This window comes from Pelophylax lessonae (genome assembly GCF_965119305.1).
Source record: "Pelophylax lessonae genome assembly, chromosome: 5".
Taxonomy (NCBI): Eukaryota; Metazoa; Chordata; class Amphibia; order Anura; family Ranidae; genus Pelophylax; species Pelophylax lessonae.
This window is the reverse complement of record NC_138772.1, coordinates 441,295,298-441,319,687: the sequence shown is the minus strand read 5'-3', so window position 1 is coordinate 441,319,687 and position 24,390 is coordinate 441,295,298. Positions and strand designations below refer to the sequence as shown.

The 24,390-nt window shown below is 42.5% G+C and overlaps 1 protein-coding gene across 1 annotated transcript in view; it reads right to left on the bottom strand.

Moving 5' to 3' along the window:
- The window catches only part of ADHFE1 (alcohol dehydrogenase iron containing 1), a 64,883-nt gene that overhangs the window by 29,214 nt on the left and 11,279 nt on the right, over positions 1-24,390 (bottom strand). Inside the window, exons 4-10 of the mRNA XM_082257448.1 lie at positions 19,059-19,112; positions 18,711-18,865; positions 16,127-16,323; positions 15,881-15,958; positions 11,845-11,950; positions 11,618-11,770; positions 8,859-8,957 (exon numbers count right to left, since the gene is read on the bottom strand). Coding sequence (XP_082113574.1) covers positions 8,859-8,957; positions 11,618-11,770; positions 11,845-11,950; positions 15,881-15,958; positions 16,127-16,323; positions 18,711-18,865; positions 19,059-19,112 — 842 coding nt within the window. The remainder of the gene's footprint in view (positions 1-8,858; positions 8,958-11,617; positions 11,771-11,844; positions 11,951-15,880; positions 15,959-16,126; positions 16,324-18,710; positions 18,866-19,058; positions 19,113-24,390) is intronic.

Here is a 24,390-nt window from a genome sequence, read left to right as displayed (position 1 = left end):
TGGATGTTAGAAACCTTGCGTTCCTCCACCTTCCATTTCAGGATGCCCCACAGATGCTCAATAGGGTTTAGATCTGGAGACTTGCTTGGCCAGTCTATCACCAGTCCCTCAGCTTCTTTAGCAAGGCAGTGGTTATCTTGGAGGTATGTTTGGGGTTGTTATCATGCTGGAATACTGCCCTGCAGCCCAGTCTCCGAAGGGAATGGGTCATGCTCTGCTTCAGTATGTCACAGTACATGTTGGCATTCATGGTTCCCTGAATGAACTGTGGCTCCCCACTGCTGGCAGCACTCATGCAGCCCTAGACCATGACGCTCCCACCACCATGCTTGACTGTAGGCAAGACACACTTGTCTTTGTACTCCTCACCTGGTTGCCGACACACATGTTTGACACCATCTAAACCAAATAAGTTTATCTTGGTCTTATCAGACCACAAGACATGGTTCCAGTAATCCATGTTTGCTTGTCTTCATCAAACTGTTTGTGGGCTTTCTTGTGCATCATCTTTAGAAGAGGCTTCATTCTGGGAAGACAGCCATGCAGACCACATTGATGCAGTGTGGGGCATATGGTCTGAGCACTGAAGGGCTGACTCCCCACCCCTTCAACCTCTGCAGCAATGCTGGCAGCACTCATACGTCTATTTCCCAAAGACAACCTCTGGATAGGACGCTGAGCACGTGCACTCAACTTCTTTGGTTGCCATGGCGAAGCCTGTTCTGAGTGGAACCTGTCCTGTTAAAGTGCTTTATGGTCTTGGCCACTGTGCTGTAGCTCAGTTTCAGGGTCTTGGCAATCATCTCATAGCCTAGGCCATCTTTATGTAGAGCAGCAATTCTTTTTTTCAGATCCTCAGAGAGTTCTTTGCAATGAAGTGCCATGTTGAACTTCCAGTGACCAGTATGAGAGAGTGAGAGCGATAACACCAAATTGAACACACCTGCTCCATATTCACACCTGAGACCTTGTAACACTAATGAGTCACATGACACCGGGGAGGGAAAATGGCTAATTGGGCCCACTTTGGACATTTTTACTTAGGGGTGTACTCACTTTTGTTGTCAGCGGTTTAGATATTAATGGCTGTGTGTTGATTTATTTTGAGGGGACAGCAAATTTACACTGTTATACAAGCTGTACACTCATTACTTTACATTGTAGCAAAGTGTCATTTCTTCAGTGTTGTCACATGAAAAGGTATAATAAAATATTTACTAAAATGCGAGGAGTGTACTAACTTTTGTGAGATACTGTATATAAAAACATCTGCTTGTTCCTAAGACGTATAATTTTCTTGCTCTTTGGAAAGGACAGAGGCATAATGGTAGAGCCAAACCAGGCACTAGCAGATCTAGATGACACAGAAATCTTAGAATACATGGAAGGTGTTACCTGGATAGACCCCAATCTTCTTGATCTACCACCAACATCTGGGCTTACAAACATATCAAAATTGTTCCTAAGTGTCGGAACTAACAAGCAACTCCAAATGTTTCAGGAAGCAATCACTAAAGGTTTATGTTTGATTGATTGGGAAAAGATCCAACCCATGACAGATAACCTAACCCCGGGTGAAAGAAGGGCCCAAGAAGAACTAAAGGAGCTCCCAGAGTGTGTTTGGCAGGAAAGATTATTTGAAAGAAGTTTACAGACAATTAAACGATCCCAAATGTTATGAGATATGGCCAAAAAATCATTTGCCCGACCTAGTAAGGGAAATTAACTATCGTATCTATCGGGCTTTGGCAGTAGGTCTACTTAATCATAGGGAATCTAAGTAAAGGTAGAGGATTACAACATGCCTACCTTCTACCAGTGGCGGCTGGTGCTCAAAAAATTTTTTTTTTGGGGGGGGGGGGGGGGTTCGCAAACAGAAAAATGCAATAGGCATTGCTTTGCGGCAAAAAACGCGGTAGAAAATTGCATTTTTTGACATAGACATAGAGCATGCATTGAGATCAGATTATATTCTGTACTGATTATATACAGATCCATAGAGACTGCATTGAGATTAGATTATATTCTGTACTGATTACATACAGATCCATAGAGCCTGCATTGAGATTAGATTATATTTTGCACTGATTACATACAGATCCATAGAGCCTGGATTGAGAGAAAACTATATTCTGTACTGATTAGATACAGCTACATAGAGCATGCACTGAGATCAGATTATATTCTGTACTAATTACATACAGATCCATAGAGCATGCACTAAAATCAGATTATATTCTGTACTGATTAGATACAGATCCATAGAGCCTGCACTAAAATCAGATTATATTCTGTACGGATTAGATACAGATCCATAGAGCCTGCACTGAGATCAGACTATATTCTGTACTGATTATATATAGATCCATAGAGCCTACACTGAGATCAGACTATATTCTGTACTGATTATATACAGATCCATAGAGCCTGCACTGAGATCGGACTATATTCTGTACTGATTATATACAGATCCATAGAGTCTCCAATTATATTCTGCACTGATCAGTAAACTTCCACTGACTCTACAGCTGCTGCAGGTGCCATCTGTCACATGACTTTCTAGAATTCATTGCAGGAGCTGCTCTGTCTTCAGCTTTTTCTGTGACATGCGATGAGCCCTATGTCCTGCTCTACCCTCTAATATAGTGTGGATTCAATCTAAGGGGTTGATCAGAGCCCCCCTCCCAACCCCCAGTGACAGGGGATAAGGCACGCACATGGGCGCCGAGGGCCCCCTTACCTGCTTTGCTGGCTGTAGAGGGGCCCGGGGGGATGGCAGGTGCCGCTGGCTGCAGGGAGCGCTGAGATCTGCAATCACGGAGTGACGCCCGGCCCAAGCACCGCCCCTACGACGTCGGACGTCCCAATTGGTCCAGGCTGGACCAATCACAGGACGGCAATCGCGAGTGGGAGTGTTCGGGGCGGATCGCTCTGCGCCCCGAGGACACTCTAAAAGGCTGCCAATCGCCTTACAAGAAAAGAGGCACATGATACCAAGACCCCCACCCCTCCCATAGCCAGCAATGTGTCCGGCGCCCCGCTGCCATATTAAAGGTACACTTTTTTTTTTAAATGCTGATTTTACGGAGACTAGCTTTGGGGGGGGGGGCGGTGCCCCTGCACCCCCTATTGACCAGCCGCCACTGCCTTCTATGTTACCCCCAGAGTATACAAAAATGCGAAAAAACCATCGGAATGACCAACCGTCTCGGGTGTGGGAGGTCCATTGGAAAGAATAGGTAAATATATAGCTATACAGATTAAACATCTAAACAAAGGATTACCTTTTGTGTTTGACTCAGCAATTCTGCATAAGGTAATGGACCTTACCATACCCGATGAATGTGTGATGGCGGGAATAGATGTAGAGTTTTCGTGTTCCTCTATCCCACATGAGGTGGGGAAACACACGGTTTCCAAATGGCTGGACACCCGGCATTCCCTTGCGGGTGCTCATAATGAGTTCCTAATTGAGCTTTCTAGTTTTGAAAAACTGTTTTTTTTGTGTTCAATAAAAAATACTACAGACAGAAGAGGGGAGTAGCCACTGGAGACGCGTGTGCCCCCGCCTACACATGCCTGCACTTAGGCTGGTGGGAAAAATTGGAAGTGTACTGTATACCCACCCAGCATTTGCTGAACATGTTGTCCTGTGGGTCCACTATATAGATGATGTGCTGGTTGTGACCTACTTGAAAGGTTTATTCTGGATCTCAATGGAAATAATAGAAACATCTACCTTACATATAAGGTGGATGGACACCAGATTGAATCTCCGGATTGAGTGATTTCTAAAAAAGGAATTAAAATTGAGACCAGAACATTTAGAAAGCCTGTGGCAGGCCATACTTTCCTCCATGCCACCAGCCATCACCTGTGGTCCCAGATCAGAGACATTCCCACGGGACATTTCTTGAGGATTTGTAGAAATTGTACCGGCACTAGAGAGTTCTACAAGAAAAGTAGAGAACTTAGACAACATTTTAGAGCCAGGGGGTACCCTAATTCTATCATTAGGGAGGGTATGTCCAAGGCTCAAATAAAAGGAGAGAGAGGATACTGGGAGTAGGACAAGAGGTTGTATTAGGAAGACATTGGCATATACTATTTTTAGACCCCGCCCAAATTTAGTTGCCAGGCGAGCTCCAACAATTGGAGACAAATTGGTGCATAGTGAATATACTCGGTCTAGGAAAGCCAATCAATTCTTCTCATCTACCTCACCTGTGGTGGGCATGCATCCTTGTGGACACTGCAGTATTTGCAAATATGTGATAAAGACAAAACATTTTAGAGATTCTGAGGGGAAACATACATATAAAATTCAATCTTTTGTCATTTGTTCCCCCTCCTTTGTAGTTTATCAACTCATATGCCCTTGCGGAAAGATATATGTAGGGAAAACAAGCTGCAAATGTCACAAAAGGATGGGGTAACACTTGACTTGCATTACCACCATTGATGGGATGGTCTTCTTTATTTTTGTTTAAATTTTCCTTTCCTCTAACCGTATTTTGTATTGCTCATTTGGCGCATACACAGTATTTGTCTTGCTCGGGTAGTTACTGCGCATGCGTGGCTCTCAGAAAGTTGGTTTGGACTTTGCAAACTGCTGCATGGGATTCACAGCGACCTTCATCTGTCACACAGGGGGGAGGACTATGATGACACTGCTGTCCGTCACATAACACAGGGGGGAGGACTGACACTGCTGTCCCACATATAACAGGCCACTGCTGCTGCAGAGAAACCTCCATTACCAGTGAAGGATGAAGATAAGTAGATTTGTCTTGGCATCAAGGCCAGCACCCTGGACATATTCCCTATGAGTACACTTGATATACACGATATACACAGGATTTTTTCACCAGAGGGATCAGCCTATATGAACACCTTGTGACCGGATAGTGGATCTGTGTCCTACACGCTGATTACCCCTGTAGAGGTGCTGTTTTCTGGTGAGTGTGGGAGAGATTGGAAATAAGGGGGAATTCACTGTCTCCACACCCGGCACTTAAATAACTGGAGCACCACAAAAATCACCCACGGAGTTGATCATTGCCACAGCTCACCTTTCTATGGACTTTTATGGACATTTTCTATCTATTTGATCGATTGATTTTTTTGATCACTGCTACAGATTAACTATATATAAACTATATTTTCACTTTAATAGCATGGGTCCTATGATTGACATTTTTAATCTGGACCATCTGCACCAATAGCACTTTATTATCACTTATTTATAGTTGTATCCTTTGGATTACATTGGTCCTTTTAGGACCACATTGCATTTACACATTTTATTTTGGTTTTCACTATACTAACCGCACCTTTTCATTCATTTTTTTTACTATATAGTAACAGTGATTTATTTCCGTTGAAAGACCAAGCCACTTTTTTTGTTCGGACATTTAAGGGCTCACTGGCCAGATCCTTTAACTGGCTATCTTCACTGTAATCACTTTTGTATATATATATATATATATATATGCAGTAGATATATACATACTTGGGGGTGTGCGCACTGGTATTGCACTATTGCACTTTATGTTTCTATAGAACACATATATATATATATATATATATATATATATATATATATATATATATATATATATATTGGCTTGTGTATGCACTGTTTTACATTATTGCACTTTATATTTATATCAATTTTATATATATGAGATGTTTTTCTGTACATAAGTTATTGGTTTTACCCTAGTCTTCTACACATCTTTTAGGCAGCACCAATTACCTCATTATTATCTTATATATTGTGTTGCTCATTGCCCACTGATGTTTACATGTGGTATAAGCTCTAGCACCACCTTGTGGTAAAGGGGAGACTATATTTAGTGGATACTGTGTGCACAAATATACCTCTTGAGCTGTCAGTAGATAGGAATCCTGGGACACTTTAAGAGTAAACGGGGTGGGAATTCGTCCTGACTTTAACCCGGGGGCAGCTGACGTCCTGGCAAAGTTCTGGTGGGTGGACAAACATGTAGCTGGAAGGGCGGGCCTCCATCTCCCTGTGTAACTGCACGTTTTGATCCACCTGATCCAATCTGACTGCACTGGATTGGATAGCTTTGAACCAGCCAACACACCAACGGGGACTAGATACCACCACTATGGCTGCTTGGACTGACTGCCATCACTATCTGGAACATCAGGATTGCAGTGTGGACCGACATTTGAGATCTTGCATTGCTCAAGGAACAGCTGAGACCGACATTACAGATGACGGCTGATGAACATAATGATTGGTGTGATCAAGGATCGTGAGTACCATACACCACATAGACCCTAGGTGTTTATATTTAGGTCATATCGGCTGCGGTCTGAAGTTGGGGAAAGAATATTAAATCCTATGCGACCATCCCTATCCTGCAGGCCGGACCCAGTACACCTCAGTGAGTCTACATAATCTAGATGGGATGTATGGACTGCTTCCACTATATTCACCTCAGCTCTTCTGTCAGTTCTTTTTAGCTGGCTGCATTTGTATTTCAGCAGTAGCAGATTTTTCATCATATGGTGTGATATCTATTCGTGTTCCCCACATGGTCATGCAGCAGTTCATTGGTACCTCATACCGCTTCTGGAATTAATGGTCAAGCAGGATTTATCTACTACAGTTGTTACCCTATTGTTGAGGACTCCGACACACATATTTTTAGCAATATACAACGGTCCTGGACTGTTTGCGCTATCACTGTGTTTTTGGGCACTGAGGGACATCATACTATTAGTTTGGATCAGTTCCAGTGCAGTCCCTGTGGAATTCAGCACTCCGTTCACCCATTGTGGTTCTAAAGTGGGGTGCTAGCAGGTTGTTGTGGATTTCAGTGCAGGTGCAAAACAGGGAGGAGGGGGCCTTGTGGGAGGGATTTTACCAGCTTCCACAGGAGGCTCATAGATTTACATGCACTAGGCAAGGTAATTGCTTGGGGAGGGATATAGTTGGTAAGGGTTTATTTGTTTGGAGAGTGATCTGGTAGGGTGGGATCTCTGGGTAATGATGATGACATTTTTATGCGTTTTATATGCTAATAAACTTTTTGGAGAGGTTACTCAATAGGGTGTGTGTATCAAATCTTTTTTGTTTTGTTTCTTGATGCTTCCACCGCTATACCGGAACTCTAGCATAAAAGAAAATATTCATTTATATAAGATATATAATTCAGTCCAGTCAGCAATATGATTCAGACTTCCCTCCCAGACAGCAATACACACTTAGAATGTTTTTTTTCACATTTACTGCAGTGAAGCAATTCAGCTTGTCCTATCCCAGCCAATGAATAACCACCAGCACACGTGATATCTTTTAGATAGAGGCCTGAGGAAGGAGCGCATGTTCCGTAAACGCGTAGCCGCCTGCATCATTACGTCATGACTGGGAAGTGACGTCAGAGAGTGCCCCTGCGTTCCAGCCACCAGGAAGCGCAGACATCCATCGGTTGTTACCAAGGAGCGTCTGAGACCCCCCAGGCCACTCTGACTATGTGTTCCAACGGATGAACCATTCAGTTTATCACATGATGCCTTCCATACATACTCGTTTGTGAGTATATTGGTGTTTATTGCCATGTTGTATTAAAGCTTTCCCTATTGCACTTAGAGTGGCGCCTGTTTTCTCTCTACAGATATCTTTTAGATGCTAATCCCTCCAATAAGGATATTCCCCATGAGCAATAGCCCAGATTGGTTTAGAGTAATGCCCCTTCCTCTCCAAATGTAAATGTTACTGTGCAAGGGATGTTTTTCAGCAGATATCGGCAGTTATGCTAGTTCTGTATAAAGATAAGCTAAATATAATTATAAAAATTTTGACCACAACCAATAGACTTCAGCTCTTTTAAACTCCAGGCAGACATGAGTGAAGTTTTGCTTGATACTTTACATCTGTGTGCTACAAGCAGGGCAGCCATCAGGGGGGGACAGCCCATACACATGTAAGGGGCCCAGGCATTCCGAGGGGCCCGGACGCCAAGGCCCCAACCAAGGAGACCAAGTAGTTGCAGCTGCAGTAACTAGCAATTGCTAAAGCATAGCGGGTGCAGAGTAAGCTGATGCAGCTGAAGGGATGTCTCTTTGCTGGATTGCGTTGTCTCTTTGCTGAAAATATGAGGCTGTCTCTTTGCTGGATTGGGATATCTCTTTGCTGAATATGTGAAGCAGTCTCTTTACTTGATTGGGATGTCTCTTTGCTGAAAATATGAGGCTGTCTCTTTGCTGAATTGGGATATCTCTTTGCTGAATATATGGGGATGTGAAATAGAAGTGGGTGCACTGAAGGACTCGGTGGGATGGCCAGTGGGCGGATTCGGTGGGACGGCCAGAGGGCGGGCCCTGCGGAATATTGGTGGTCAGGCACGGTGGGGCCCAGGCCTTAAGCTGTGTAAGGGGCCCCAAAATTTCTGATGGCTGCCCTGGCTACAAGAGCTCTGTGGGTCTTTAAATCTGGCACTTTCCTTTCTGAGGACCTTCCATCATGCTTGAGGTCATTGTAGCCGTATTAGTGCACTTGCGACAGAGACAATTGAGTACTGTTCGTGATACTTTTTTTTATTTGCACTAACATACAATTTTTCAGGACAAGCTTTCAGGGTATGTCCCCTTCTTCCAGATCCAAGCAGTACTGGTTAGTGCAAATAAAAAAAAGTATCATGGACAGTACTTAATTGTCTCTTTCTGAGGACCAATGTGATTAAAATAAGGTTATATGATAATCATAGCATGTAACTAAAAACAAGCAATTATTAAACTGTCTTTAAGATAAAAAGCTTGTGGGTTAGTGAGCTCAGAGGTCCAATTATGTGAACAAATGCTGCATTATTTCCGTAACTCACCATAGATGTACTCCAGCATTTCCAAAGCCTATTCCAGCAAAAGTGCTTGCTAAGTGCATAGAGAAACGTGCTTCCTGATCATCTGGGTTTTTCACAGCTCTGTCAACAATCACCAACATGAACAAGTTCCATTACTAATGGTAATATATTAAAGTAGTGATAGAATAGAATAAATACATACATTTACCTAATTATTCACTTGTAACTGAATGAAACTGCCCAATGCATCAAACCACCGCTCTAATTGAATATATATAAAGAATGTGGAATGCAAGATGATGTGAAAGGCAGGTCAAAGAGTAATGGTGATGTGCAAGTTAACCACAAACCAACAAGAAATCTTAACATTTATACGTCTAATAGGTTGATAGGAGTTGATTTCCTTAGCACTGCCTTCCTTTATATGCCTAGAACGTATATGCAACTCGTCTGAGAGCCTAATATCAAACTGTTTCTCTAGTTTTGCACACTGACAGGTCTGCAGCACAGATGTTGCTCACCCCACCTTCAGAGAACTTCACCTCTTAACAGTGTTCACATCCCTAGCACTCAAATCAATGTTGCTACACACGTTTCTCACTCATGTCCTGCAACTCTCTCAACAATGTCCATATCCTCACCACATACTGTTCCTTCATAGGTGGTGTCCACATTGTTACACACACTCCAAATCCCTGTGTCAGCACTAGCATCTTTCAGAGGTCTCCCCACATTGTCTGCAACATTTCTCCTGCAGGTCTCCCCCATTGTCTGCACTATGCTGACTATCAAAATGACCTCTCATCCAACAAGGAAAAAGACATGGATTAGGTGATAAAATAACCCTCATGCCAGTAGGGGACTATGGGGTCAGCTTCTTCACTATCTATGATCAAAAAAGGGTGCTGGGAGGTTTTTTATTGTGTGAAACAGCCTCTCCCTCATCCCACAATGGAGTACATGGGGATACTTGAGAGGCTGGTACATAGGAAAAGATGGGGGTGGGTTGTTTATCATCCCACTCCCAGGTGGGAAGAGATTGGGATGCGAAGTTCACCACAGCACACAAAATTCTCATCCCAAGAGGGAGAAGACAGAAGAGGATGGTTCATTCACAAGACACAATTGCTACTTATTCCATAAAGTAATGACAGGGATGAGTAGCTCACCAGTGTCCATCTCATGCAAAAAAAAAACTACAGACTGTGAAACCAGCTTCTCATCCAACACTGGATAAGATCGGAGTGTGTGGTTCACCATAGTGCAACTATGCCCACATTTAAAAAATAAAGGCAGTTGTGGATTGTTTACCACAGTATGCTACTCATCCCACAAGAGATAAATTGAGCTGGGTGGTTGACAATCCCTAATCACACATTGGAAAATTTTGGGCAGTGGTTGTCTGCTGTGTGCAACAGCCACCTGTTTGAGGGAAAAAATGGGTTGAGGACCAACTCAGCAATTGCAAGTGTTTTTATGAGAGAAAAGATGGATGTGGGTCATTCACCAACTCTTATCCTAAGAAGAAAAAGTAGAAAAGCAGAGGTGGGTTCTACAAAGAAAAAAAAAAGAAAAAGGCTTCCAGCATTTATCACCCCTCAACCTACAAGGGAAATAATAAAAACGTAGGACATAATATCTGCAATGTTTAATAATTCAAAACAATAAAAAGTTAATAAAACAATACAGATTGGTTAAGGCTGTTTTTCCATATACAATACATCACAATATGCATCAGTGAAGTTCCTACATCTGTCGTTAATACTGAACTGAATGACCTGGAAGACAGAAACACCGGGGACTTGCAAAGGGGTCTGCCCAGGAAGGGGGACCACTCCAGAGAAGTCAGTGGGATCAAGGAGCTAGCTCACACAAGAAGTGTAACAGTAAAGGGGGTGCCGTGTAGGTGACCCTGAAGAATAGGAGCAAGGAAGGGGGGTTCCAGGAAGGACCCCGAAGATTGTTCTGCAGTACAGTACAGTTTACCTCAGACAGATAATTTCTTACTACATCACTGCTACTGACAAGGTGAAGCAGCGGCCTAGCAATGTTCAGCATTATTCAGTTGTCCCAGCTACTTGTGCATAGTTATGTAAGTTGGAGTATCCCACTCATTCCCTTCTCCCATCCAAGTTCCCAATAAAAACACAAAAAAACTGAGTTTCCTGACTGTGCCATAATTACTAGGAGAATGTTGAACTGTCGTGTTGTTGCCAATGGTAACCCAGGGGAACCCCTAAGGGAGTAGTGCTATATGTAAGAAAAGTTTGTTCATATTATTGCGTTGCTGTAAAGTGCCAAAAACAAGTGGGGTTTGTTGTCCTACATGTATCTTATAGGGAGGATGGCAGCACAGATGTAAGCACCTTACTTGGCTCACTATTTACAAGGGGAAAGAGGTCTGCCAGGGACAAAGGATGGAGACTGTTGGTTCCAAAAAAATTAGCAATCAAGCCCCTCACCCCATACTACAAGGGAACATATGTGGTTGGTTTTGTTCACTGCCTCTCATCCCACAAGGAAAAATAGAAGAAGATAAGTGGCTCACCACCACATGCAACTGCCACTTATGCCACAAGGGATACGCTGTCATGGGATTGGAGGATAACTACAAAGTGAAATAAGCCCTCACCAAAAAGAAAAATAAATGTGGGTTGGGTGGCTTTAAACATGACTATCATGTTTTAGATCTTCCCTCTGTATATTCGTGACCCAGACTCTGTGTTAGGTTATTTTTTTTTGCTTGTAATGCAATTTAACATTTAGGAACGCTAACTTACCTTTTTAAGTACTTGGAGACAATTCTCAAGGCATGTATTGCCCACACATCGCTGATGGGGTTGCTCCCCTGGTAAGCTGGGCGGTTGATTGGGTTGGTTGGACAAGGGCTGCGCATATTATATGGGATTGCAGTGTAAGACTCCAGAGCATGACTGTGAAATAAATAGGGATACATTAAGTTTTTGCCCTGAAGCTCACACCATAGTAAGGAGACCTATTCACTCACCACAATACATCAAATCCACTGTTAGCGACTACTCTCTCTGGCATATGCAATGTATGTTCTGGGTCAATTAATCCTAGAGTTGGTTTAATGGCCCTAGAAGCAATACCTAGGAAAATCCAAAAATAGTATATTTTATACCATAAAGATCAATTCCAAGACTGTGAAAAATCATATCCTGCAAAGTGGCATTTCTCCCATGTTTGCATCTGTAGGTTACTTTGAATAACATTGAAAAATGTTGTAATGAAAGGAAGGGAAGAATCATTTAGGAAAGCCAGTGTTCCCAAGTGAATCAATCATATTCACATTAAGAAGATTTCACTGATTAGAAAAAGAAATCCATTCATTTTCCTATGACTCCGTGTTTATAAATGCCCCTATGGTCACCTGCGGTATCAGTACCAGTGTGTACTATAAGTGTCACCCAAAGGTGGCTGATGTCTGAATAATGGTGTTTTGATAAAAGTATGTATCTAACCTAGGCCTTGGTCCATGACACTGAGTACACATTAAATATGCCCAGGGTCATTTGTCAGGTGACCATGACTACACAATTCTTTCCAACCAGTGGTACAGCCACAGGGGTAGCAGAGAAAGCATATACCATGCCCATTGCCCTGGCAGCCCAGTTCATAACCTGACTCACAAATCTTGCCTATCTTCCCATCCTTTTATAAATGGCAACACCACTACTATAAATTTATACGTGTATTTCGGGTTTACAAAATTATACATTAGTGGGTATGGTGTTAACATTAAGAAAGGGACTGATGATAAAACTAAAATTTCTGAAAATATTCATAGTTTTCACAGAGATCAGTAGCAGGGTATTTGAGCGCACCTGTTCAGTTTGAGGTGGATTTGCCAAACCTTATTGAAGTTTGAGTGTGGAATCTGAATCCCACTAAAGTCAATGCGAGCCAAATGTAAAGAAAAAATAAATGGCTTTTATTTTAGGTTAATAGGCAAAAGCTTTTACCAAACAAATGGTATGGGGGATGGGCACTGCACTGGATAAATGTACCAAAGGAAAAAAGAAAATTCTGTTTGGCAGGAAGTAGCAATTTTAATGGTGCTGAAACGTTAAGCCTAAAAGCCTATATATATGGTATAACATGATTGCAAGTGGACCCCCCACTCCCAAACTGACCAACCTGACAGCGTGCTGGGGTTCTTCTCCCCTGTGGCAGCTGTCACTTTTGAATTTTGCATGGCTGTATGGGGATCTGCCAGCACAGATGTACCATTCATTTACAGAGATCTGTGAATGAACAGGTTCTGTCTGCCAGCACAGCAGATGAACAGGTCATTTCTCAATGGAACACAAGTGTGGTGATCGCCCCGTTCGTAGTCCATCGAGACTACCTCCAGCTCCAGAACTGTCCGAAGAAAGTCAATACTCTGGCACAGAAATAAAGCTGGAGGAAGAGTCTGCAGGAGCTGCAAAAATGGGTGCATTTATTTATTTATTTATTTTTGCAAGTGGAGTTGGCCTTTAAAGTGAAACATTAAATGTGCAATGTTACTTTAACATGCCCGGGGGATGCCCTGAACCTGCCTGGGAAGTGGTACATCTGTACAATAATTTATACAAAAAAAAAAAAAAAGCTGTTTTTCTTTGCTGATGCAAAAAAGAAAAATGCTGTTACATTGTAAGTAAATGACAATTCATGGCTGTTTCATTTTGTTTGTAAACAAAGCAGCTGAGATTCCCTTGATCTGTACCAGACCTTTATACTTTGAGGGTCGCCCCCCCCCCCCCCCCCCAAATTCTATACCATGCCATTTGGGTCTGGTATAGATTTTCAGAGGTAACGCAAAGCAAATATCAAGAAAAAAACAAAAAAAAAACATGGGGTCCCCCAAATTCTAAACCAGACCCTTATCTGTGCTGCAGACTGGCAGGCCAGGGAAAGGTGGGTGTGGGGGGTCTATTGTGCAGCCCCCCTACTAAGCCATACCAAGCCACATGCCCACAATTTGGAATAGGTACCTCTCTGGCAAATCACCTTGTTCCCATGTTGATGAGGACAAGTGCCTCTTCCTCGGCACTCTGGCCCAGTTGCTGTGGTGGGTCTTTGGGCAGAGGGCTTATCAGGGATCTGGAAACTCTCTATCAAAATAAGGGAGCCCCTAAAAACCAGCCCCCCATGTGAATTAGTAAGGGGTGCAAAGTACCCATACTCATTCATTAAAAAAACCTAGTACAAAAACACGCTTTTTGACAAGTTCTGTATTACAAAAAGAAAAATCATTATAGATCTATGATCAATCATGCCATCCAGCGATTGAGATCCACGTCAATCACAATGAATGAAATCAGCTGTCCTGCTGAAAGAAAAAACCTGCCGACATGTCCTATCCCATTACTCACTTGACGTAAAAGACAGCTCCTTTTCCTGCTGTTAAAATGTAAACAAAGGGACATGACCATATTGGTCAATGGCATCATGGCAGCTCATCCCCATGGCAAGTCAGTACATATCACATGATCAAGCTATATTGATGAAATGTATCAGATTCTCAAAGCATGGATATTCCATGTGAGCTCCGCTTTTTTTGGTTTATTGAGTCGTGGGAAGGCCCATGCAACCAGGCATTGGCTCAGGATGAAGGTGGGCTGGTCTCTCTAGCAGCAGCAGATTCATTTTTGTACATCATTAACGACTTCATGCCCACACAGCCTATCAGTGCCCATCAGTGCCCATCAGTGCATCCTATCAGTGCAGCCTCATCAGCGCACATCAATGAAGGAGAAAAATTACCTGTTTAGCAAATTTTTTTAACAAACTATGAAAACTTTTTTCTTTTTCTGTCTTTTTTTTTGCAAAAAATAAAAAACACAGTGGTGATTAAATACCACCAAAAGAAAGCTCTACTTGTGTGAAAAAATTACCGTATTTATCGGCGTATAACACGCGACGGCGTATAACATGCACCTCAATATTTGGAGAGAAATTTCAGGAAAAAAGATTAAATTTAAAATAAACAGCTTTGAACTCAGAACATTTTTTCATCAGCAGTGTCCATACTGTATATCAGCAGTGTCCATACTGTATATCAGCAGTGTCCATACTGTATATCAGTAGTGTTCATACTGTATATCAGCAGTGTCCATACTGTATATCAGCAGTGTCCATACTGTATATCAGTAGTGTTCATACTGTATATCAGTAGTGTTCATACTGTATATCAGTAGTGTTCATACTGTATATGCAGCCTCATCAGCAGTGTCCATACTGTATATCAGCAGTGTCCATACTGTATATCAGTAGTGTTCATACTGTATATGCAGCCTCATCAGCAGTGCCAATACTGTATATCAGCAGTGTCCATACTGTATATGCAGCCTCATCAGCAGTGTCCATACTGTATATCAGCAGTGTCCATACTGTATATGCAGCCTCGCAAGCGCAGTGTTAATATATGCAGCCTCGCAAGCGCCATTGGAACTATCTGAATCTGTTTTTAAAAAAGGCCGGGAAGCAGCGCCGAGAGCAGAAGGGGCGGGCCGGCCGAGGAGAAGGGCGAACGCAGTCATCGGAAGTCCCGCCTCCTCTGCCGAGACATGTGACATCTCTCTCATAGGTGGGACCTCCGATGACTGCGCTCGCTCGTTCTCCCTTCTCCTCTGCCTGGCCCGCCCCCTTCTGCTCTTATGACAGCTCGTCCTTCCTTCTCCTCGGCCGGCCCGCCCCTTCTGCTCTCGGCGATGCTTCCTGGCCTTTTTTTTTTTTTAATATCGGCGTATAACATGCACTGCTGATTTTTCCTCAATTTTTAGGAGGAAAAAGTGCGTGTTATACGCCGATAAATACGGTATTAAAGTTTCATATGGGTACAGCGTAGCATGACCGCGCAATTGTCATTCAAAGAGTGACAGCGCTGAAAGCTGAAAATTGGCCTGGGTAGGAAGGGGGTATATGTGCCTAGTGAGCAAGTAGTTAAAAAGAGAAACATTGAATTCAAAGAAGAACAAAAAAGTTAATATAGAATAATCGTAAAAATACAGTTTCTAAAAAAGTGTGGAACTCACCTGTTTTGGCTTTCATTTCTTCATAGTCAAATATTGCAATTCCAGTAGTTTCACTGCCAGTTCCAGATGTAGTAGGGACTGTCAAAAAATATGTTCATAACATTCTATTAATAATATCTGTAATAACCAGGGTGAATGGTTATAACTAATTGATATATTTAAACATTATTTGTGCAATTTCTTTTTAGTAACTTGTGATCTCCACATCTGAATAGTATTCCCTTTTAGCCACTATGCATATGTTACCTGCTATGAGTGGTTTAAGTGTTACAGTCACTGGCTTTCCTTTTCCAATAGGGGCATTGACATAGTCAAGGAAGTCAGCACCAGGACTACAGGCATAGAGGTTTGCAGCCTTGCAGGTGTCCATTACAGAGCCGCCCCCAACAGCAACATAGGCATCAAATGTCTCTTTTTTGGCAAACTGAATAGCATCCATAAAACTGTATACAAAAGAAAGGGTTTACTGCATATTACAAAAATAAAACACAACACACAAATTCCATTTAGATTATTTCAGTTATCATGCACACGTATTGCCAAATGATATTACCAAAGGTTCAGGAGAGCAGGATATTGAAAATGAAGTGGAATTTAAGAAGACAGGGACTTGTAAAACTGGCAGGAGGCATGTTTTAGGGTATCATTAGAAGGTATTATTTTACCAAAGAGTAGAGGATGCTTGGAACGGACTTCCAGCAGTGGTAGTGAGCCAATCACCATTAGATAAATTTGAACAGGGCTTGGGATAAAAAAAAAGTAAAAAAAAAACATGCTTGAGGTAAACATATCCTCAGACAAAAAAAAATAAAAAATTAAACCCAACCCCAAAACAAACACACACAAAAAAAGCAGATTGGGTGGACTACTTGGTCTTTTTCTGCCATTAACCTTCTATGTTTCTACTGAAAAAGACTCCAGCTGTAAGAATCTTCATACAGCTAAATACAACATATGTTACACAGAATATTACTGATGTAGCACCCTCCTAGGTAGGTGCTAGGTAAAGCATAGTTATGGCCCTGTTCTGCTTATCAGGAGAGTCTGATCTGTTAGTTAGCCAGCCACATGTTTCCAGGTGTGATTCACTGGGTCTATGGCAGTGTCCCCCAATGCAGCCAATGAGGGAGCTCATTGGGCAGTGGAGGAAACCTAACCAATGACACACTCTGTTTTATGTCAGTTCCAGTGGGAGGGCATTCCTGCAATGCCTCCTGGGATTGGACATAAATAGGAGGGGAGCATGTGACAGGGTTTCTTTGGGCAGGAAGCCAGGTCCCAGGAGGAGGGTGACGGCTGTCTCACCTCCTGTTGCTAAGGAAGGTGGTCCAGGCAGTCGGCCTAGGGACCAGGGGATGAGCTGTGCAGTGGAGATTCCAGTGTGTGCTGACCAAGTGGAGCTGTGGGGCAGGATTCTTCAGGAAAACCAGCGGTTGTGAGTACTCAAGATCTGCCCAGAGGTCTGCATAAGAGAGGGGACCACTCCAGAGAGGTCAAGGGGATCAGAGACCCAGCTAACCCGGGATGCTGCAGTAAAGGGGGTGCCAAGTTGTGAAGCCCTGAAGAATAGGGAGTAAAGGGGCGCCAGAAAGGGCCCTGAAGTTTCTCAGTAGTACAGTCTGTACTACAAGTCAGCTACCTCAGGAAAGAGTACCTTAGGGAACTTAAAGGACTTTTCACAGTCAAAGGTGAATCCAAAGTAAGCAGCATACCCGTGACCAGCATCAGTCAGCGCTAACCAGCGTCAATTAGCAATTCTGTATAGTCCCTGCCTATTTGTGCATAGTTCAGTTGTTGGGAGTATCCCACTCATCCCTTCTCCTATCCTGGTTCTCAATAAACCCTAAAAACCAAAGAAACTGGACTGGTTCTTGTCTGAGGTAATCACACTTGGAAACATGCTTAAATGTCCTGCTGTTGCTGGTAGTAACCCAGGGGAACCCACACTCAGCGGCTTCCATGGGAGTACTGCTACACTTATATATTTAAGGAGCATTTTCATTTTCCAAAAATTAGTTTGTCAAGGTGAGGAGAAGGAATTTATGTAAAGCCTTGAATTCATGTTGATATATTTTACATCAGCCTATTAAGTTATAAAATTTATCATAAGTCTAGATACTGGCTGACGTGGATAATCCAAAATCGTAACTTGGTTACCAGTCTGAATAGCAGGTGGGTATTGCATCCTGATTACTGCTAAATAGGTGGAAAAAAATCAAAGCCAAACCCCAAACATAGTCCCTAAATTTTATGAGTGCAGCAAAAATAAAACTTACTTTTGTAAATTCTACATTCAGGGGAGGACAGGCCCTGGGCGCAGGGGAGCAATTGCCCCCTGGGCTGCTCTGATGCCCCATAAAAATGCTGCACCGCTTCTGCCACAGACATACCTAAAGGATTCCTGGTAAACAGAAATAAAAAGTCCCCACCGCTGACCAACTGAGTGCGGGATGAAGACAAGGAAAAAGTGCAGCCCTCCCCCCAGCGTGGATGGTGTAAACTGTGTCTGAGCAGAGGTCAGTTCCATGCCCCACTGGAGACTCTCTTCCCCCAGCCTACCCAGACCGAGCTGTCCCAGCTCCCCCCAACTGCCCCCTGCTGGCCAGGTAAGGAACATGGATTCAATCAGAGAGTACCTGGAGCAGAGCTTCAGCCTGGAATGGGGGTCAGGAGGAGGCCAGGAGAAGTGGGGGGGGGGGCACGTCGCTGCACCATTGGCCTCTGGTTTGTACTTGCCTTCTGGGCCAAAAGTTGCCAGTCAGCCCCTGTCTACATTAAACATAATCACTGTGGTATATCACAGGCATCTACCAGCTAAGTGTGCAGCTACCTCTTATCTGTAGGCTCCACTCTGACACGGTCATATAGGCAGAACTTAATGTTATTCTTCGTTAGTGAGTTCAGCACAGCTTTGACTGGCAGAAGCTGAACGAGGTTTTTGTCAGTCATTACACAAACATTTCTTGCTCCCATGTTCTGCAAATCCTGTACAAAGAAAACATATGTAGTCACAAATAAAGCTTGTTTTGTGGTGACAATTAACTAATGCATTTGTTTTTTTAGTATGAACATCTATATCTAGCAGTTCCCTCAGTGCAAGAACTCCTCACAAAATAACCATGCATCTTCGTTTGCATTATTTTTGTCTGCAGTTCTGCATTTATTTCGGGGTCCTTACCATGCCGACTTCCTTGCTAACACCTTCTCCATATCGGATGTTTGACATTGCCATCTGGTGAAAGAAACAGTATTTAGTAAAACAGATTTCAAATGCATCAGCAATATTGCAGATCAGAATATGGCATACAGGCTTGCAAACCTGAGCAAGCAGGCAAAATTAAAATGTTTTAACCCATAGCACCCAATCAAAAATTGGAATTCACGTATCTGTTATTAGAACAGAAATCTGATTGCTTGCTTTGAATAACCAATATTTGCATAATTATCATTACCCTTTAAACTACCACGTCTATGAGGTGCATGACCTTGTCCATAGTTAAAATTGCACTAATTAACTGAAATTGGTTAGGAAACTAAAATATAAAACCATAGATTAAAGTTAATAGATAACAAAAAAATAATGTAAAATAGAAAATTCTGCAAAAAAAAAAAATTAAAAACACAAAACACAAAAACAAAAGATAGTAAAAAAAATCAAACAAACAAAAAAGTCTAAGAGATAGAGACCAAGTTTGTTGGGTAGCTCTGTAAAAAACTGAATTCTGCAACACTATATGGCCCCTTTAATATGGCCTGTCCTGTGCCTAATTCAGGAAAGCACAAGTTTTGCTACCAGTACCAACACATGCACCAGATTCAGGTAGCAGTTTACTAGTGCCACTTTTGGAATCTGTCACTTTGGCTGCAACAGAATAATAACGACTCTAAACTGATGTACAGAGAGTTGGGCATATCTGCTGGAAAGCGGTCATTAAATTCCCACACATGGCTCGTGGGTTGCAGGAATGCTTGCTGGCGGCATCAGGGAAGGCAAGTGGGTAAGTGGACACTCCAATTTAAGTGCTGCCTCCCTCTGTTTGCCATGTTCCTGACACGTACATGAATCGGTTGTCTGCACCAAAATTTGTGGTGTGGAGGAGCGAGGGGATTCTAAAGAGTGATTGAAACTTTATGAATTTCTGAGTAAGAATGATAACTCCTCTCAAAGGGCTTACAGTCTGAGGGCTGGGTCACAATTGGATCATGCAGGAACACATTCTGCATTCTTGTGCGATTCCAGTACATCCCCTTGCAGTGAAATTTTGCAGAGCATTCCTTTTAATGGGCTGAAATTGCAGTGGAACAACAAAACAAGAGTGCATGCACTACTTTTAAAAAATGGGCCGCACCAAAGTGGATGGCACTGTAGTACCAAGAGATTTGGTGCTTGCAAATGCACTGCGTTTGCGTTCTGGGTTTGGGATGCTGTTAACCACTTAAGCCCCGGAAGATTTTACCCCCTTCCTGACCAGGGCCTATTTTGCGATTCGGCACCGCATGATTTTAACGGACAATTGCGCGGTCGTGCGACGCTGTACCTAAATTAATTTGACGTCCTTTTTTTCCCACAAACAGAGCTTTCTTTTGGTGGTATTTGATCACCTGTGCGATTTTTTGATGCGTTATAAACAAAAAAAGAAATGAAATTCCCAAACAAAGAAAATGTAAAAATCAAAATTTAACATTTTATGCCAATTTGTTTTAGGCTACATATGTTTGGTAAAAAAAAAAAAAGCGTATTTGATTGGTTTGCGCAAAAGTTATTGTGTTTACTAACTAAGGGAAAGATTTTTGTCATTTTTTTTTAACGAGTAATGGTGGCGATTTTTTTTGCGGGACTGCGACATTGCGGTGGACAGATTGGACCCTTGACTGACATTTTTGACACTTTTGGGGTTACCAGTGACATTACTACAGTAATCAGTGCTATACATATGCACTGTTACTGTAAAAATTACACTGGCAGTGAAGGGGTTAACTTTTTTTGAGAGGGAGGGGTTAAGTGTGTCCCTAGGGGCGTGATTCTAACTGTGATTGGATGTGGCTACTGGTGTAAGAACAGAGATCAACGGTCCTACATAGCAGAACCGTATGATCTCCATTCTTACACAGGGAAGAATGACAGGCGGCTTTGTTTACATTAGCCGCCTGCCTTTCTCCCAGTGTAACGGACAATCGCGAGTGCCCGGCGGACATCGGGTCCGCCAGGCACACGCGCGCGGGGGGGGGGGGTCCGTGACAGGGCGGGAGCGTGCCTCCGGCGGCGCACGCTCGCTCCCTAGAGCCTCACAGGCTAGCGACGTAGTCCTACGTCGCTTTGCCTGTGAGGGGCTGACCGTCGCAGTAAATAGTCGTGCGACGGTCGGCAAGTGGTTAACAATGCATTGGCACCCACAGCAGATTACAAGTGCATTCCAGCATGGTGCAGGAAACGCGCACAAAACACACCTTTCCTGCTCCACTTTCCGGTGTGAACTGGCCCTGAAAGTAAAAGGGTGGATGGAGAACGTAAAGAAAATCTTGTAGCAGTTGTGTTTGTTAACAGCATTTTGCTGGGAGATATCCCTAAAGACTTGTTTTAAGGAAGTATACTGTCTAAAATGTTAAAAAGAGAAAAAGAGGAAAAGAAAAAACAGAGCCTTGGAGAATGGAAAAATGGTGAGCAGAATACCTGGAAACAGAATGGGAAATGCTGAAAGCCAAGTGGCAGAAAAAGAAGAATACCATAAGCAGGAAAGTGCAAGACCTCATATTTCAAATGTTTTGAGAAGAAGAATATAATAAACTGAGAAAAAAATCCAAAAAACGGCAGGAGATACAGGGACAACTATAGGAGTCATTTATGAAGAACCCTGAGAAAACAGGTCGAAAAAGTTAGTTGGTTAAAAAGTAAGTAAGTAAAGAGGTGAAAAAAGTCTTCTATTTCTGTAAGTATGGTTTTCTTGATGTTTCAAGGAAAATGAAAGATTGGCTGGGCAATGGCTGGAGAGAAATAGCAAATCCAGAGAAGGCCTGTCCTTCACCATCATGCTACAGAGAAGTATCATTGCACTTTGTGAGAGAGCAGTGGTCTCTCTTCGGTGGTGTGACACACCCTCCATGAGCCAAAGCTAAAGTTATCCAATCAGCAGTGAGAGTGAGCTTTACTGAGAGCTCTAGCTCGGACTTAAGCCTCGTACACACTGAGAAAATTGGACGAACAATTGGCCAGTTTTCCTCGATGTTTTACAGCAAGTCGGAAACCAAAGATATAAATAATGTATGAAAATTCTCATATGACAAAGATTTTTATTTTTTTATTTATTGTTTCTAATCATGCGCAGTTTTTTATAGCTGCTATTTCTCATAGGAACAATTGTACAAAAATGGTACACATTAAAATCATTCTTTCTGTTCCCAAAATTTGGGCGTTTGTCCCTTCAGAAATTTTAGTTCGGAATCGGCTATTGAAAGTTGTGTACACACTATCACAAAAACGTATGATCATCCCTCGGACGAAAATGTTGGCCCAATTTTCTTATAGTGTGTACGGGCATTAGATGGCGGTGTGCAACATCACTGCAGGGAGACTGCTGCTTTCACAGAGCGAAGCAGTCCATCTCTGCAGCATGACAGAGTACAGGTGGCAGGCTTTACAAATTAAATATGGTAGGACTGTGATCACTTGCTGCAGCTGGAATGTACTATCAACATTTTATATGCAATCTCACTAGGGCTTTAATGCCCAAAGCAGATAGGTATGATGTTGGTACAGCAATAAACACTGAATAGGGTTGGGGGTTTGGTAAGAAGAATCAGATAGCAAAGTAAGACCATGGTTTTATGTTATAAAGTTGATGCATAAGGGGAATATTCTATCCTGTTTTTGATAACGTCACCGTTTGATGACGAAACGTGTCAAGCTGATGCTCCCGAATGTCACTTCTGGCCCAGAGAGTGGAACGCACGCCAGGATACAGGCAGCGTTTAATACGCTAAACAATACGCTGATTTTTAATGCACAGTAGCACTATTTTTATTGTTTTATATTGCTTTTATTGGCCTCTACCTGTAATTGCCTTGTAAGAATAACATTTAAAAGGATTTTACACTATGGGAGGCCATCTCTCCATTTATTTCCTGCCTGCATAAAAACACAACTTTGGAAGAATTGCTAGGACAGCACCAGGAGAGAATCTGGACCGGTGAGAGTCAGCAGAGGACATTCAAGTGGGAAGAAAAGCACAAATCACCTAAAATCGCACAAAAAGACTTTTATGTTTGCACAGTATCACTTCAGTTGTTTTTTTAGAATTATGTTGACACATTGATTGTTTTTTCTTTTTTTCTCTAGATAATATATTCACAATATATACCACAATATTTTAAAGTAAAATCGACTAGTTTAAGCAAGCGCTGCCTGAATATTTATTTATTTTAACCAATTTGGATGGATAGACAGCGGCTGCTCATTATAATATCTTAGTTGTATACCTAGGCGCGGGTGTTTATTTTAATTTTTATTGGGCATATTGCACCAATTTTGTTTTTTTCAGTTCTGTTGTCTTTGAAGTAGGTGGCTCCCTATAAAGAATACAGTGGTAGGATTTATTTTCTTTTTTATTTGAAGCAGATACATTTTTGTTGAAATATTTATTTTCTATACAAAGCATGCAAATTTACAACAGACCTACCCACAATCCCCCCTCCCCTTTCCTAAACAATCCAACACCCCACAGTACAACAAAACAGTAATTAGCAGTTTCCAGGGTTTGTCTGCATTCTAATACCAGTCATAGGATATATTGAAAGTTACACCCTTATAAGTCATGAGATAAAATATAAACACTCTCATTGTTCTAGATTTGGGTGAGACATTGTGCCATGTAATTTTTTATTTATTTTTTTACATAAAAGTTGCAATACTTGAAAACCAGGCCCACACCTCAGTATCACCAAGGACCGTAGGGAGGCACTAGAAGACAAAACACAATCATCACAGCATGATATAATAATGCCAGAAAAAACACATGGGGGTGGGGGGGATCTCGGCTGTCCTGGAAGACTTCCTAGAAAATGAGCTACTGGTAAGTCTAACTCAGGTTTTCTCCAATCGTCTTCCATGACAGCCTCTGAGATGATGCGCAAGAACTTACCACTTAGGGCAGGACCACCACCTGGAGGACCTTACGTCCAAACATCTGATCTTTGCTTGTAAGCAGATCCAGGCGATAATGCTTCGCAAAAGGTAGAGTTGCTGGACCATGTAGCAGCTTTGCATATTTGCTCTGGCAAAGGGACCAGCTCGCTCTGCCCAAGCTGCCTAAGGCTCTGGTTGAGTGTGCGTTAATAAATGGAGGCGGAGTCCCCTGCCGACTAGAACATTCAGAGGGATCTGAAGAAACACGCTAAAGGACCAAGGCTCGCACCTTTAAGGTGGTAACAGAGAGCCCCTTGTCAGCCCCCTGTTGGAAGAACTCCAATACTGTTGGGATATCTTGAATTCCATGGCCTTGATCTGACATCCAGGA